The sequence below is a fragment of the Poecilia formosa genome, unplaced genomic scaffold, assembly GCF_000485575.1.
Source record: "Poecilia formosa unplaced genomic scaffold, Poecilia_formosa-5.1.2 Scaffold383, whole genome shotgun sequence".
NCBI lineage: Eukaryota > Metazoa > Chordata > Actinopteri > Cyprinodontiformes > Poeciliidae > Poecilia > Poecilia formosa.
The window spans coordinates 114,070-129,890 of NW_006800322.1; the positions used below are offsets into that span (position 1 = coordinate 114,070).

Here is a 15,821-nt window from a genome sequence, read left to right on the forward strand (position 1 = left end):
GGCTTTTGTCCCACTCCTTTTTTAGGTTTCATGGTTGTTGCTTGGCAACTTGGATCTTCAGCTGACTCCATAGATTTTCTGTGGTACAAAGATCTGAAGACAGGCAAGGTAACTCGTCATGGAAATCGTCTTTATCCACTCATTTGATGTCAGGTTTTTATGTCATATTCATACTGGAAGATTCATCCACATTCCATCTTCATTGTTCTGACTAAGTTATAAAGTTCCTGTTCAGTATTTTGTGCTTTGTGTTCCTGTCTCATAGCCTGTTTAGTAGTCCTATAAAAGAAGAGCTTCATGTTTCCTTCTGCTGTGTTTGTTTGTGTTGGTTTTCTGGTCAAACTCAGTATTTGTCTTCCATCAAACCCAGTGAGTCCAGATGATGGCACACAGTGTGATGTGATCTGGTCATCAATGTATTCAGTAAACCTGTTTTGACTCCTGATTTGATGCAAACAAATCATTGCTTCCCTACTGTATCATTGTTTTCAGGTGATATAAGCCTGTGACTTGAACTCTGATATATTTGTATATGATAATTACAAAGCAAATATACATATTTGTATATTTGCTTTGTAATTCATGTTGTATTTTTTTTTTCTTTGGACTAATTCCTTTTACTAAAAGGAGTAAGTAAAACTCCTATTGAACAGGATTAAGGCCTGTCTCGCACTCCCATTGTTTGTTTTTTTTTTTTTTTTTCAAAAAATCAAAGCCAAATAACAGATTCTCTTCACTCATTTTTCCTGACTTAAAATAAGTCTGCTTGAATCCTCACTATTTGATGCAAAAGCACAAATCTTTGTAAACCAATGTGTTTAAATTAGTCTACTGTGTTTAAATGAAAAAGAATCATTTATTTACTCTGTTGGTGTTATAATCAGTTGGAGCAGATATTCAGGCAGATGACATGTAGGGCAGCAGAGTAAACACGGCCAGCTGCGGCTCAGGTTACCGTTTCATCACTGTTTCTCTTATGGATGAACTCAGATTGCTGACATTCCCCTTCGGTGTCTGCATGTGTTTATGTGAAGCTGCTAACATTGCAAGAAGCCTCTGTCATATTCTATTCACGGCCATCTTGGCACCGTTCCACAAACATGCCTTTAATCATTGGCTCAAACACGGAACTAACAAGTGTGATTGGCTAAGACTCACTGTGTCACTGCTTGATTTCTAATCACGATAACTTTACATGAGCCTGATCAATTCTATTACAGTCTTTTATAATCTAAAGTTGTAAACGTCTGTTCAGCAGCAGGTTGTGTTTTCAGGATCTCTGTCCAGAATTTGTTGAGAATCAGATTTGATTCTCTGGCTATGCTAAATGCAACAAAATCTCTTCCTTTCCATTTGAAATGAATACCTTTCAAATTGTGAGGAAGACGTTGGAGAAACTCAGCCACAAGGAGCCGTCATGCTACCATAAAAATAAGTTTGTCTATGAACCAGAGGAGGCCAGAGACGGAAATAGAAGAGATATTCATGACGACTGCCATTTCTCAGTTATAAAGCTCTTATTACATCAACTTATTTAGTCAGGTTTGAAATTAAGTTTTCTCTCATCCAAGAAGTATTTTTATATTAGCAAAAATATACAAGACCACATCTGAAAGATTTATTTTTTTTTTAAATACATTTTTGCTCTTGGTTATATTTAAAAATTTGGTAACACTTTATTTGAAGGGGGGTGAATAAGGCTGTCACGACACTGTCATAAACATGACATAACACCTGTCATGAACATGAATAAGCCTTCATGAATATTTATGACTGTTGTCATAAAGTGTCATTCAGCAAATAATGACACTTTTAATACAAAGTTGACATTATTCAAAATGTCTTTGTTATGACATCTTGACATTAACCAAGAAATCATTACTGATATAAATTTGTTATAAAAGAATTACTGATTGCACTTTAAAAATTTATTAAAGGTAAAGTTTAAACAGTAATGATTTCTTAGTTTCTATGAAGGCTTATTCATGTTCATGACAGGTGTTAGGTCATGTTTATGACAGTGTCATGTCAGTTTTATTCAACCCCCTTCAAATAAAGTGTTACCAAAAATTTTATATCATTCATCCAATATCAGATACAGATAACCTGAGAATAAAATACTATGTTTTTAAATAGGGATTTTATTCATTTGAGCAGCACTTTGGAGCGACTGAGCATCACACCAGGATGTTTTTACCAGGGGGAGCAAATGAAGAAACACCCAGGGAACAGGTAGTGATCAGTGGAACATACCTGATGATTGTTAAGAGCAGAAGCGAGTTTTCAAATCTATCTTGAATATATCTTTAAAAACTGCTCAGATATGTAGACATTAACTGTGTGACTCTGCATGTTTGTGTACTGTGATTAGGAAGCAATTTGTAATGTATTTTCTGATCTGTTTTATTATTGCATTGCATCCATTTTTGTAATCTATCAAGGGACAGCAGATGTGAATTATATTTTGCTATAATTTGGTACAGGTGACTTTTATGTTTGAGGTGTACAATGTTCCTTTCTAAATAAGGTTTATTACCACTAATATAAAAATAAAAAGCCCAGAAAAGCACCAAGCGTCTAGTACCAGGGATCAGTCAGTTTGTTCCTTGAAAAGCCAGTCAGCCGCATCGTAACCAGCAGTGTCATTCCTAATGACCTGTGGGGGAAAAAAACTGCACTAAACTGTGTTTACTTGCACAGCTGGCCCCAACATCCACCTGCATCGCTGCATACAATATCTGCAACAGGGATTTTAACAGGAACTGATGATGTGCAGGTGTGCCACAGCTCACTTTGATCAGAGCTGCAGGACCAGCCTCACTGTTCCCCACCAGAGTGCCCTCTGGTGGGGAACTGTGAGGACTGAACCCCACACAGACTCATCACCTTGACTCCTAACCAAAACATGACATAAAATTAAAACTGAACATAAAAATCACAGTAAAACTTGAATATAAAACAATACATATATCCACTGTATGACAAATGAATGGGAAAAAAAGCTGCTGAAACTCATCTGGATTTATGTGAAGAAGTAACTGTAGTGTTTATATTATGAATTAACAGGTTTTGTGAAAAGTATATTTCAGTACCACTCACCACACCATGGTTTGCTTACTGACTGAACTGTAGAAGAACCTGTGATGTTCACAGGTTTATCAGTCAGGATGTTTGTGATGAAAACTCAAAGATGAGACAAGCAAAAGGCACCAAGCAGGCTGAGCAAAGTGAAGAAAATCTTTACTGCACAGACGTGAAAAAGTCATAAAGTCAGAAGTAGAGGACTAGCACCGGGAGTTAAACAGGAGAATATGCTGCAGAAAATGGTTAGAATGGTCAGATTGTGTTCAGCAGACCTGTTTGATCAGAGCAGACGTGTTTTTATGATTCTGAAAGATTGTTAGTTCAGCCAAGTCCAAACATGGTTTTATTTTTACTCAACAGAAAACCTCTGTTGAGTAAAATCCAGACTCCACATCATTTACATTAGTCCAAGCCTATAGATGAGTTTTGGAGTGAATGTGAATTGAACCAAAACTGTAGACAATCCTCTAACTTAGCAGCCTGGGTACAGAACTAAAATACATCGTCTATGACTGATGAATATATAATTTATTAAATGTTACAACATTTTCTGTTAAGTTTTCAGTTTTGCAAAGGTGACAAATGTTGGTGTTCACCTCACTGGAGGTCAGTCTAACTGTGACCTTTACCTCATCTACTCAAAGCTCAGTGTTTATGGTCCCATGATGTCATCCTCAGTTTTTTACTTTCCTGTATCATGAAAAGAATACATTCCAAAGTTTTTAATAGAAGTAGGTTAAAATGTAATCCTCCGTGAGATCCAGGAAAGTTTACAATTTGGGTTTGAAATGAGGTAAAATAAGTGGCTTAAAACGTGAAATCCCTCAAATACAGTGATTACCTTTAGATTATGGGACATAATCTCCTGTTTGGTCAGGAAGCGGCCCAGCCTGTGTGTTCCGCTGTGTCAGAATGTACTGGAATTCTGATGTTTGTCTGGTCATATCACTGAAATGGAGGAAACAGGAGACTGACCTCAGATTTCTGGAACAAAGAAATGAAAAATGGAATTTGAAAGTCATTCTAAGAGCTGGAGTCTGTTGCCCAAGGAGGGAGCAGCAGTGTGAAAAGAAAAAAAAAACCGGTAGGGGGAGGGATCCGGAGTGGGACGGGCAACAACACACACATCTGGAAAACATTGAGGAGAAAGAGAGAGAGAAAGAGTGGAAGAAGGTGGGAGGGACAAAGTTGTAAGTCTGTAAGAAGAAAGGCATTAAACATACTGTGAACCTTCTAGCATCTAATTATGTTTAAATTCCAAGTCTGCAGAAAAATAGGTTAACTAGTAAAAACAGGCAGACTGTGTTTACCCAGGAAGGAGGAAAAGAGGAGCAAGAAAAGCTGACTGAGGCGCCTGGCCGGTTCAGAAACCAGATCCAGGACGTTTGTCAAGCTAACAAAGCGTCAAAGAGTTCGGCTTTAAGAGGAGAGGGACAAGAAGCAAGAGAAGACAAAGTCATCTTCAGGTAAAGACGAACTCCAGGTTCCACTTTACAAATAAAAATACTTCTACACTAAGGATTTTGAATAGCTACTTTATTATGTAATAACATGGTTTATTAACATGTACTGTTTCATCTTTGCTTCTTACATTAATTAATGAGATCTGAGTCCCGATCAAGTCAAACACTGAATGTTCGGTCTAATATTGGGGGCTTCCACAGCCTGGACCCCTGAGGGCGGGTGAGGGCCTCTGCTGGGGTCTCTGACCAACACGGCAGCTGGTGGTCAGGTGGAGGCCGAGGTGGGGTCACCACGCAGACACTCTGTCACAGTGAATAGGACCTCTGAGCTTTAGAGTTGTTGTTGTAGAGTCCCTGAAGCTGGATGGTAATGACCACATGGAGGTCAGGAGTTCTTGTTTTGCAGCTCAACATAAAATGACTTTGATAAGCAGACAATTATATGAGGTTGTATGATAATTTGTTGTAATGATAAAATCTCAACCAGGTTTATAGTGCCTTGCAAAAGTATTCACACCCATTCTTCACCTTGCAACCACAAATGTAAAGCATTCTGTTGATATTTTAAATGTAAGATATAACTGTGACATGGAAAGAAAATGATACACTGTTTGCCATTTGGTTAAAAAAAAAACAACAATGGTGCATATGTGTCTTAACCCCACTTCATCTAAAGCCCACACTTTGAAGAACCACAGTTGGCTGCAAATAAATCCAGTGGATCCAGAAACCTCTACCAGATTTGCACAGATTTAATTATTTGCTAGTAAGATCAAACCTGAAAGGAGAGCATCTGTTAGTGTCTGACTTTGACTGGACCGCTGTAACCCATGAGCAAGCCTTGATCTAAATGGTTCCACTGCATCTGGAGGTTTAGGGAGCTGCACCTCCGACAGCTTTGCTTCCAGGATTGTCCTGTCTCTATCTCACTCTGACCAACAGCATCCCACAACATGATGCTGCCAACACCATGCTTCATTGTGGGAAGGATGCCTTCAGAGTGAAGTGCAGGGTTAGATTTCCTACTGTCTCCTATGAAGGACTTGTGGACTGTCCAAACTGGACATCTTTTAACAATTGATTGGTTCGTGTAACTGTTCCATAATCAATAGATTTTAGAAGGCGTTACATGGGCTCCTGTCAGCATATTTGTGCTCCAATTGCACTGAGAAATGTTGACTCTTATACTTTTCACTCACATGATTTTGCTTGGACCTAATTGTACATGAAGGCTTTCATTCATTCTGCTTCATGAATTTTATTACAAGAAACTTTCAGATTGTGTGACTTACACTACTGCTTTCAGAAGATTCCTGCTCCTACCTCAGCTTTTGATTTCTGCTGCTCAGAGTCACAATGTGCCTCTCAGCCATTTCATTGATTACTGATCACCTGTCCAGTCAGTCAGGTTGAATGTTTGTGTCCTGGTAGGTCAGCAGCTGATCCATCCTGTCTCCATGTCCAGATGAAGGACTGGTCAGGCTCTGGACTGTTGCTGTAGAACCTAACTCTGCTCCTGTCAATTGATTTTATTTTACTGTTGTAGCTTTTCATTGATTTTATGTGTTTTGTATGGAAAGCACCTATTATTATTATTATTATTATTATTATTATTACTATATAAGTTATGTTTCAGTAATGGTTCAATAATGCTGTCTAGCAAACCTCAGAGGCCAGAGAATAAATTAAAAACCGGTGAGCTCTGCCTATAGTCAGGTGAAGACAGAAAGTGAATACATTGGAGTTTATTTTGTGCATCAGAAGAAACAGAACTGAATACTGAATGCTCAACTCACTTTTCAGACTCCTATTTCCCCCACAAAAAAGGGAAAACCATGGTTTAACATGATAGAAAATAAAATGCTCAAATGACGTTTAAAAGAAGGATTGGATTAAGACACCAGCTGAAAGTTGGCTCTGTTGTATTTCTCAGGTCAGGAATACCGCAGTCAGTTTTCATGGTTCTGTTTGGAATCATAGCTACTTATCACTGCTGCCATTTTGAATTTTCCTGTTCATGACTCAGATTTGACTCCTCAAGGATATGCTATGCTTCATCAGCTATGCTACAGTTATAGTGTGCAGCTCCAACCCCTGACCCTAAGGGTTTTTAAAGTAAAGGGCTTTACTTTGTGGAGAAATGATCAGAGGAAGATGCTGTAAGTGCGAGAAGACATGGGAAATGCCTTCAGCAGTATAATTAGGGCTATTGAGCTGGGGAGGGAGCTTCCTTCCTGTCAGCAGTTAGACTTCCTGTGTAGGGTGGCTGGAAGGACAATTCAGATTGGGCTTGGAGTGGAAACGTGCTTATGCACACAAACACCTAATTACATATATTTATACTCAGTGATTAAAGTTTAATGATGATTTTAAAATGTGTGTTTTCTATTAAAACATGCTCTGCTCATGGATAAATGTGAGGAGTTTAAAAAGACTTGTTCAACATAAAATGAGTGAACATGAACTCAAAAGAAAACCTTCTCTATAATATAAGATATATTCTGTTCCAAAATGTATTTTGTGATTTCAGGCTATTATAATAATCAAAAAGATAACTGTTTTTTTTTTGTTTGTTTTTTTCTAAATTGGAAAACAAGAGTTGTTACCACTCAAGACACATACGTCAGTGTTTTCAGCTGTGATCATCCATTCAGTGAAAGAAAATCATGAGGGATTTTAAATCTTTCCACAGCCTGGAAAGGCTGTTGATCTTTCATAAGATCAACAAGTTCAATCATATCCAACTTCCCTTCCTTCACTGAGCTCAGTTCAATTCATTCAATTCAACAAAATACATTACAGTCACATTTACATTCAAACCCAAATACAGAAAAAAATCAAGTTATTGAGTTAATCCAGCGATTCCATTTAAAGAACAATGTCTGAGTAAAGCAGCAGCCAATCCTGCTGCTTTGACGGATGCATTTCCCATGTGAGTCTGGAAGCAAAGTGAACGCATTCCCTAAAGGAGAGACATTGTGTGTTATTATTCATCTTGATATATTTTTTTATCTTAATTATCATCCTGACTCTACAAATGATTTATTTAAAATTATGCAGAAACAGAAGTGCATGTACCCTGCAGTGAAGCTGTTGGTCTTAGCTGTGATCTGTCCGTCTGTCTTGCAGGATGTCTGTGTCTCAGCGGTGCCTCTGCTGCGTTAAATACTTGATGTTTGTCTTCAATCTTATCTTCTGGGTCAGTATTTTCACCAATCAGTCACAAGCTGCTAATCTTATTTTCATATGTTCTAATTTTCTAAGCAAAATTGTAAAAAAAAATAAGTAAATAATAAAACACTATCAATAATAACAGTGCCACCTCTCTGAAATACAGGATAATTAGTAATTTCTGTTTCCTTTGGTGTTGATCCTGCTTTGACTTTACCCTTTGACCTTTGACCTTTGCCTTTAAGCTGGGAGGATGTGGCTTGTTCGGCGTCGGGATCTGGCTGTCCTTCACGCAGGCAGAGTTTTCCTCTCTGCCCTTGTCCTTCCCATCACTCTCAGCTGCCAATCTGCTGCTGGTTGCTGGTGGCATCACCATGGTAACAGGATTCCTGGGTTGCCTCGGGGCTCTAAAGGAGCAGCGCTGTCTTTTGTGCACTGTAAGAATACTACATAAAAAAATAAAAATAAAAAAATAACTTTAAAAAAATGTTTTTTCAGGAAAGATTTTGAGCATTTACATAACTATGGCGGTACTATAGAGAAAGAGAACACCGTGCTGTAAAGGACGGCTTTAAATTCAGAGTCTAACCTTTGACCCAAACGTGCTCTTCTCTGTTTTGCAGTTCTTTGTGATCCTGTTGATTCTGGTCCTGACAGAGATTACCGTGGTTCTGGTTTTATACTACCTCCATGACCAGGTGAGCCTCCAATCTACATCACGAGAGCAAAAACAAACCCAAACAGGAGAAGAAAATATGTCTGCTCAGGTTTCATGACAAAGTTTAAGGGGTGGGAATACTGGTGGAAGGTCCTGCATGTCGTCACATGTTGTCCTTGTGTCAATGAAGCTACATCTGTTCTGCTAATCTAACTCTCAGTTCTATCAGTGAGTTAACTGATCAGGAATATTAACATAATGTAACAGTAACATGAGGAAGCTGAGGTGTGAGTCAAACCGGTGAATTATTGTCTCAATAAGTATGTATTCTTCTGTCTTTTCTCAGGTGGAGTCACATGCCAAGGGGGACTTAAAGAACGGCATGAAGAAATATAATTCAGAACAAGAACTTAAAAAATCCTGGGACAACGTGCAGAAGATGGTACGCATGAACTCTCCCATGATTCTCTCAGACCTACGCCCCTGCTACGCTTTTCAGAATATCAGATATCAGACATAGCTCTCCAACTTCAACGCTTTAAAAAATGTAATGAAAAATAAGCAGAACCCCCCTGCCAAACAGAAGTTATGTAAAGTTGCAGAGAGGACTCATGCTCTTCTCTGTGTGCAGTTCAAATGCTGTGGTGTCAACAACTCCACAGACTGGCATGAAGTGCTGAACGGAACGCTGCCCTCATCCTGCTGCCCCGGCGCTGACAGAGACCAGTGCATTGGATGGAGTGAGGTTGGTCTGTGGCTCAGTTCTGTCAGGAACATTTGGAGCATCAAACATTTCCCAAACACATGTCTGGGTTGGTTCTCTGTCATGGAAGCTAAATGTGCTCCAGATGCAAGAATTTGTTTGTGCCCCACAAGTATTTGCTGACAGTAACCACACAGGAAAACCCTTTTGCTGAGACTACACTTATTTACTGTTGAACTAGGATTGCCTACATTTCACTAGAGCCCAAAGTGAGGTGGGGGTCGCTGGAGGGGGTGGAGGGTGACTGGGGAGAGTCAGTGACAATAAAGTGGGAGGAACAGATTTAAGCCAGAAAAGACTCTCATTTCACACAGGAGAGGAAATAAAAGTCGGCCGCAGTTTGGCTACACCTATATTTAAAGCTGCAGTATGTAACTTGTATAAAAAACAGGTTTTTTACATATTTATTCGAACTGTCACCATTTGTGACAGTATGGTATGAGACAGCTAATCTGTGAAAAGATTGATCTCCTCCATCTCCTCCCTGTGCTACTATTGCCGTCTGAAGGAATGCACAAACCAAAAACAACCAATCAGAGTCAGGAGGAGGGTCTTAGAGCTGGCAATCATTCCCATGTACTAGCTAGGAACTCAATCTTTTCACAGATTATCACAATGTCCTGATAAAATCAACAAATATGTAAAAAAAAATTATATATGTAAATATATATATATATATGTAAATATATATACAAAAGTTACATACTACAACTTTAAAGATGTTCACAAATTCACCACATGTAGAGACGAGGAATCTCCTGGTGAACTGAGACCCCGGTCACAAGCAGCGCTGAACCTTTCTGTGGTCTACATTTCAGGTAGGCTTCATGCAGCAGTGATTAGACTAGAATGTTTTCCTGTTTAGGAAAATGATCAAAGATGCACATGAACCTTTTGCTGTTTGGGGAACGCATTATTACCATTCCACCCAGAAAAACTGCTCTGAATTTGAAAAGCAGTTTCTAAGACCAGTTCCTCTTGTTAATGCATGTGCTGATGTCAGTCTTCTACCTCTGATCCACTCGTTTTATCTGCTGTGTCAGCCTCCTCCACATGTTCTGTGTGAATGTTTGCAACAGGGGTGCTTTGCGAAGGCCAAAAACTGGCTGAGTGGCAACATCAGGCCTGTCCTGGTGTTTGGAGTGTGCATCGGTGTTGTACAGGTACTTTATCTCTATGTCCTCATCATTTGAACAACTCAGTTGAAATTAACTGTTCAGATGCAGCGCTGCTCTCTGACCATGTGACTCATCCTCTCAACAGATTTTGGCCCTGGTGTTCTCCATGCAGATGTACTGCCAAATTCTCTACGCTGAGAAGAACCTGGACTAACAGCAGCCTGGGTCTGGCTCACATGGGCCTGAGCTGAATCGTCTAAAAGGAGGAACTCCAGCAGCTGCAGGGGGCGCTGTGCTGCTGAAGGAGGAGAAATGGATGGATTTGAAATGCTCTAAGGTGACAGGGTCCCAGTAATTCCAATGCAACTTTTTTTCTGTTAATGTGTGTGTTTGTGACATATTAAGGACGTACGTTGCTTCAAAAATCACTTTGTCGTTTTTAACTTCATTCAGTTGAACACATATATTGGTATGTAACTTTATGTTTTCCAGCAAATAAAACAATATAAGAATTTGATTAGTTAACATGATTAATTGTATACATTATCATTTTCAAAATGCTGCCTAATAGTTACCTTTGATTGCCGTTTTACATTCTTTTTCCTGTGTGTAAGCTCCACTAAATTAAGTTTCTGTCATTATGGCACTGTGGATGCAGCTTTATGCTGGTGTATTTCACCATCCAGTTTGTATATTGCAGATTCATAGAGCAGCTGGAGGGAAAACCCACTTCCTTTTAAATCTTCTGCTGATTGTGTGGTGTTTGGTGCAGCCTCAGCTGGCTCATCCTCCTGATCCTGTGCTGTACTTAAGAACTGCATTACTGAACAGAAGGAGTTGTCTAAGTGTTGATTTTATCTGTGGAAATGTGACAGAAAAACCCCACTGCAGTCTTCCATTTGAACAACAGTTCAACTCTCCAGTTAGAATCAAAAACAGGCAAAAATAAAGTTATCTCATGAGTATTTAGGTATAGACTGGTTAATGTTTAATTCATCACAATTAACTGAACTACAATATCATTGTGCAGTGTGATCTGATTCTTTACAGGTTGAGCAACACTCAATCTCACACTACAAGCTGTTTCTGTAAGGTTCAAACTGAAATAGGATGATTGTAAGTTTTGTATCTGTTCACATTGTATCGGCCAGACTCCAGAAGTTACAGTATATTCCTGACTAATAAAACAAGATTAAGATTATTTAGCACAAAATGACCTTTTCATTTCAATGAAGTGATACTGAGTTTGTTCATTAAAAGCAAATCAGTCTGAGTAACTTGTGAACATTTGGTTTTTTATGTTGTACAACTAGAATCAGTCTGTCTGAATGACATAATGTATAAGAAGAATTTGTCTTCAGATGTTTAAATTGACGGACAAGGGAATGTTTTTTATAGAAATTACTTTTTTGTTGTAGAAATTGTTTCTGTATGATTTATTTCTTGTTGTTTGAGTATAAAAAGTCAAAGAACCTGGAAACAAATAAATGGAGTAAAAGCTGTTATATCATCATCATAAAGTAAAACCTATACAACTGTTTCTGTCCATTATTAAAAATCAAGTCTTTCTACACTCCCTTGCTACTTTATTAGGTACACCTATTCACAGAACTCAAGCAGCAAATCACATAGCAACAACTCCATGTGGCAAAGATGACTTGCGGAAGAATAAACTTAGCAAAAAAAAATGAGGAAGAAAAGCTGTTCCAGTGACTTTGAACTGTTGATACAAAGAAACATTTTGACCAGTTTCAGAAACGGTTCATCATTTTCTCACATCCTCATTTCTCTGCCTCTCCTGCCACCAGGAAACAGGAGAATCAATACCAACTGCAACAGTTCTGAAGGCAAAAAGATGTTCAACCCAAGACAAGCGAGGTAGACCTAGAAGTGGTAATAAGTCATAACATATTACCTGTAAAATGTTAGCAGGTAATATATTATGACTTTATTAAAATATGTTGAATATATTACCAGATAAGATTTTCCACCATAAGCCTCTCTTTTGATAAGAAAATTACAGATTTTTAAATTAATCCCATGAAATTTTATTTCCTCTCCACAGTTTAGTTTTTTTGCAGCAGGGCTGCTGGACGGTTCCTCTGGTGTTTTTCTACTTTTCCATTTCTAGCTTGAGGAGCAAAGCAACGTGATACATTTGGCTGGCAGCCTATCAGAAAGGCGGCCATGTTAAACATTGTTTTTCTGAATTTCCCCTCCGTGGGACAATAAGGGCTATTTCTATCTTGATCTCCATCCATCCATCCATCTATTTTCTTTACACCCTTGTCCCTTAGTGGGGTCAGGAGGTGCTGGTGCCTATCTCCAGCTAACGTTCCGGGCAAGAGGCGGGGTCACCCTGGACAGGTCGCCAGTCTGTCGCAGGGCAACACTATCTTGATCTCCATCATCAATAAGTTGTCAGGGCACTCTTGTAAAAGAGATCTTTGACTTTGAGGAGTTTTATCCAGGTTAAATAAAGACTGAAGAAGTTATTTTAACTTAAATTTTATAACAATGATTTAAAAACAGATTACATTTGGATTCCATTTTTTCTCATGTTCCCACCAACATTCTCAGGCTCCACTAGCGCCCCCTTGCGGCCGTGGCCCCCACTTTGAAAAACACTGCTTTACACCACTGCATCAGACTCATTTGGTGATGTGGGTGCAGCTGCTCTGCCAAAGAAAGCCATTCCATGAAGCTTACAGACGGTTTGCTGCTCTGAAGCTTCTGACTGTCAGTATCAGCTGATTCCACGGAAGTTCCCAATCACTTCCACTAGATGGTGATATGCACAATGGTTGTTTGTAGATTCATCTATTTAGATCTACTGTTCTCTTTAGGTCACCAGGTCTCTGCCTGAACCAAACAAACAGGGACATCTGAGAATCTAAAACATTTTACAAACTAAAGCTGTGAATAAATACTCCTGTTAGACATTTTCTAGAGGTTGAATTTAACATATCCAAAATGATGGACTGGTATATTACAGAAAAACTAAGCACAAGAGTCAAGTCATCAATATAATCTTTAGAGTTTAATAAAAGACATATCAGCATTTAGTCAGTTACAGAGGTTGGACATTATCTACAGTACACGATCCTCCACATCAGCAGTTTCACTGGCAATAAATAAATACATAAAACATTTTCTACTATGCCTAATATGACTAAGGTAAACTGCAATAAAAAAACACAATGATAATTCAACAAACGTCACAGTTTCCCTTCTTCATTTAATGCATTACAGAATGTAGGTTGTGTTACGGACGGCTGAGAGGCTCTGAGGCCTCCTGCTGCTGGTTAACCAGAACACAGCAGGCTCAGTGCTGAGCGCAGCAAACACTACAGGAAAATAAACACTTATTCACATTATTTACCATACATTATTATTAAACATAATGTAAACAAAATGTAGTAAAGCATAGACAAGTATAATTTACTTTTTGTTTCATCTATCAATATGATTACATTTGGAAGTAAAAGACATTTCCCCTTCGATTATGACTAAAAGAACTCTTAATGAACAGATTTATTACAAAAAGGTCTTTACAGTAAACATGTTCCACAAATTCCTGATCCAATAACCCTGAATATTTTTGCATTAAGAAATTTTTAGTTTTATTTTTTATTATTTAAAAAAAACGCAAAAATATTTTGATAATAAAGTAGTGATCATATTACAGTACTGACAGTAGCAGCTGACACTTGGAGTATGAACATCACAAGATTAATAACATTGCTTAGAATAAACATATGTACTGTATAAGAGAAGCTATTTAACTCATCTGCTCACCCACAATGAGGAGTCTGTGGCTGTATTTTAACCCATACTGTAAATGTTAACTGATTTTTACGTCTTTAAAAATAATATCAGGTCAGACTTATGAGCTGACCATCAGTGAGTTGCACTTAGGTAAGTAAATATCAGCAATCACTGAATTTTCCCAAACATTTCATGTTTTCAACTTTTTTCCAAAGCCATTTCTGGATAAGCTGTTTATATTCAGAGGTGGGGTCGATCTGAATCACATCATTTTCATTTTTAAATGCATCGATGCAACCAATGGCAGAAAAAGGCTTTGGAATTATTGCACTCTCTGGAATGTTGACATGCTCCTCGATCAGAGCATGTTCAGCATAATCAGCTCTGGCTGGTGAAGAGACAGCTGCAGAGTCCTGAGCCGGTTCCACGGTTACAGTGTGTTAAAACTTACTGTTTCAAAACCACTAAACTTTCCCCTCTAGAGTACTTTACTGCTGCTGCAGTTTTTTCTTCAGCTGTTTTGAGAGAAAAGTTACCCTTCCATCCCCTCAGGCCTGAATGACTGCTCACTTATGTTTGTGTTCCTCTATAAAGAGCTAAACAAATAAGAGGAAAAATATTCTGCACAATAATCGCTTGAAATCTACAACTAAATTCATTGGATTCTATTTTTTTTCTGCTTGACCTGACATGCTGATCAACAACTGATCAATGTTATAACTTACATTAGTGCAACTGGAATAGGGTATGCTTGTTAGCAGTACAAGAAATACATGTTACTTTTCTGTTAAAGAAAAAAGACAGATCATTTGATCAATTTTGTTCTTCATCAAATTTGTGTTTAAATACTGAAATACAATGAAACTGGTATTTTTTCTATCATACCGTGAGAATCTCATACCGGTCCTTTTTTTGCACAGATTAAAGTGAGCATCTTGCATGTGGTGCCATTTGTAAAGCTACACAGATAAAAATGAATAATTTGGCTTATGTAACCTGTCATAGGGGGGGAAATGGGGACTGATTTTTTAATTAATATTTTTAATACTTCACTATTAATTTATAAATGTAAGAGTTTCAAACAAAATATTTAAGTTAGTTAACAAAATAGTTAATTAGCTAATATAAAAATACACATGTGGAGAACTGGAAGTAGACTACCAAAATAAAAGCTGGGTGTTCAGACCTTGTATAAAACTCCTGCTGGTGAGACTGAATCCTTCAAAGCTGACTCGTCACTGCAATCAATGATGAAGACGTGACATGAAAAACAGTTGAGATGAATCAGTCTCACCAGCATTAGTTTATACAAGGTCTGCAAGACCCCGCTTTTATTTTGGTAGTCCACTTTTCAGTTATCGGCAAGTGAATTTGTGTATTGGCTAAATATTTATCTCTGAGTTAAATATTTAGCTTCAAACTAAATATTTCAAATATTTTGTTTTCTAACTGAATATTTATCTCTACGCTAAATATTTAAATAGCTAACTAAATGTTTAGCTTTGAACTAAATATTTAGCTTGCTAATTAAATATTTAGCTTGAAACTCTGACATTTATAAACGAATGTTGAAATTGTGAAAATATGACTTTCAAAATGAATCAATGTGTTAAATTTTGTGTGTAACTTTAGAAATGGCACCCCATAATCTTTAGCATATTTTCCACAAGCTTTGTCAGTTTAAAATATAACTTAGTAAATTAGCTTCTCCAGTAGTTCTGCTATTTACAATAAAAGCTGCTGTAAAACATCTCAAGTCTCACTGTGGAACTTCATAATCCAAGAGGTAAAATACA

The 15,821-nt window shown here is 37.9% G+C and overlaps 1 protein-coding gene across 1 annotated transcript; it reads left to right on the forward strand.

Annotated features, from left to right (window-relative positions):
* Positions 1-4,224: 4,224 nt before the first annotated feature.
* On the forward strand, positions 4,225-11,794 carry tspan4b (tetraspanin 4b). Its single transcript, XM_007575603.2, has 8 exons — positions 4,225-4,550; positions 7,677-7,746; positions 7,964-8,155; positions 8,342-8,416; positions 8,723-8,818; positions 9,008-9,121; positions 10,219-10,302; positions 10,403-11,794. Exons 2-8 carry the CDS (start codon positions 7,678-7,680, stop codon positions 10,469-10,471), a joined length of 699 nt encoding a protein of 232 aa, XP_007575665.1. The 5' UTR covers positions 4,225-4,550; position 7,677; the 3' UTR covers positions 10,472-11,794.
* Positions 11,795-15,821: the final 4,027 nt, after the last annotated feature.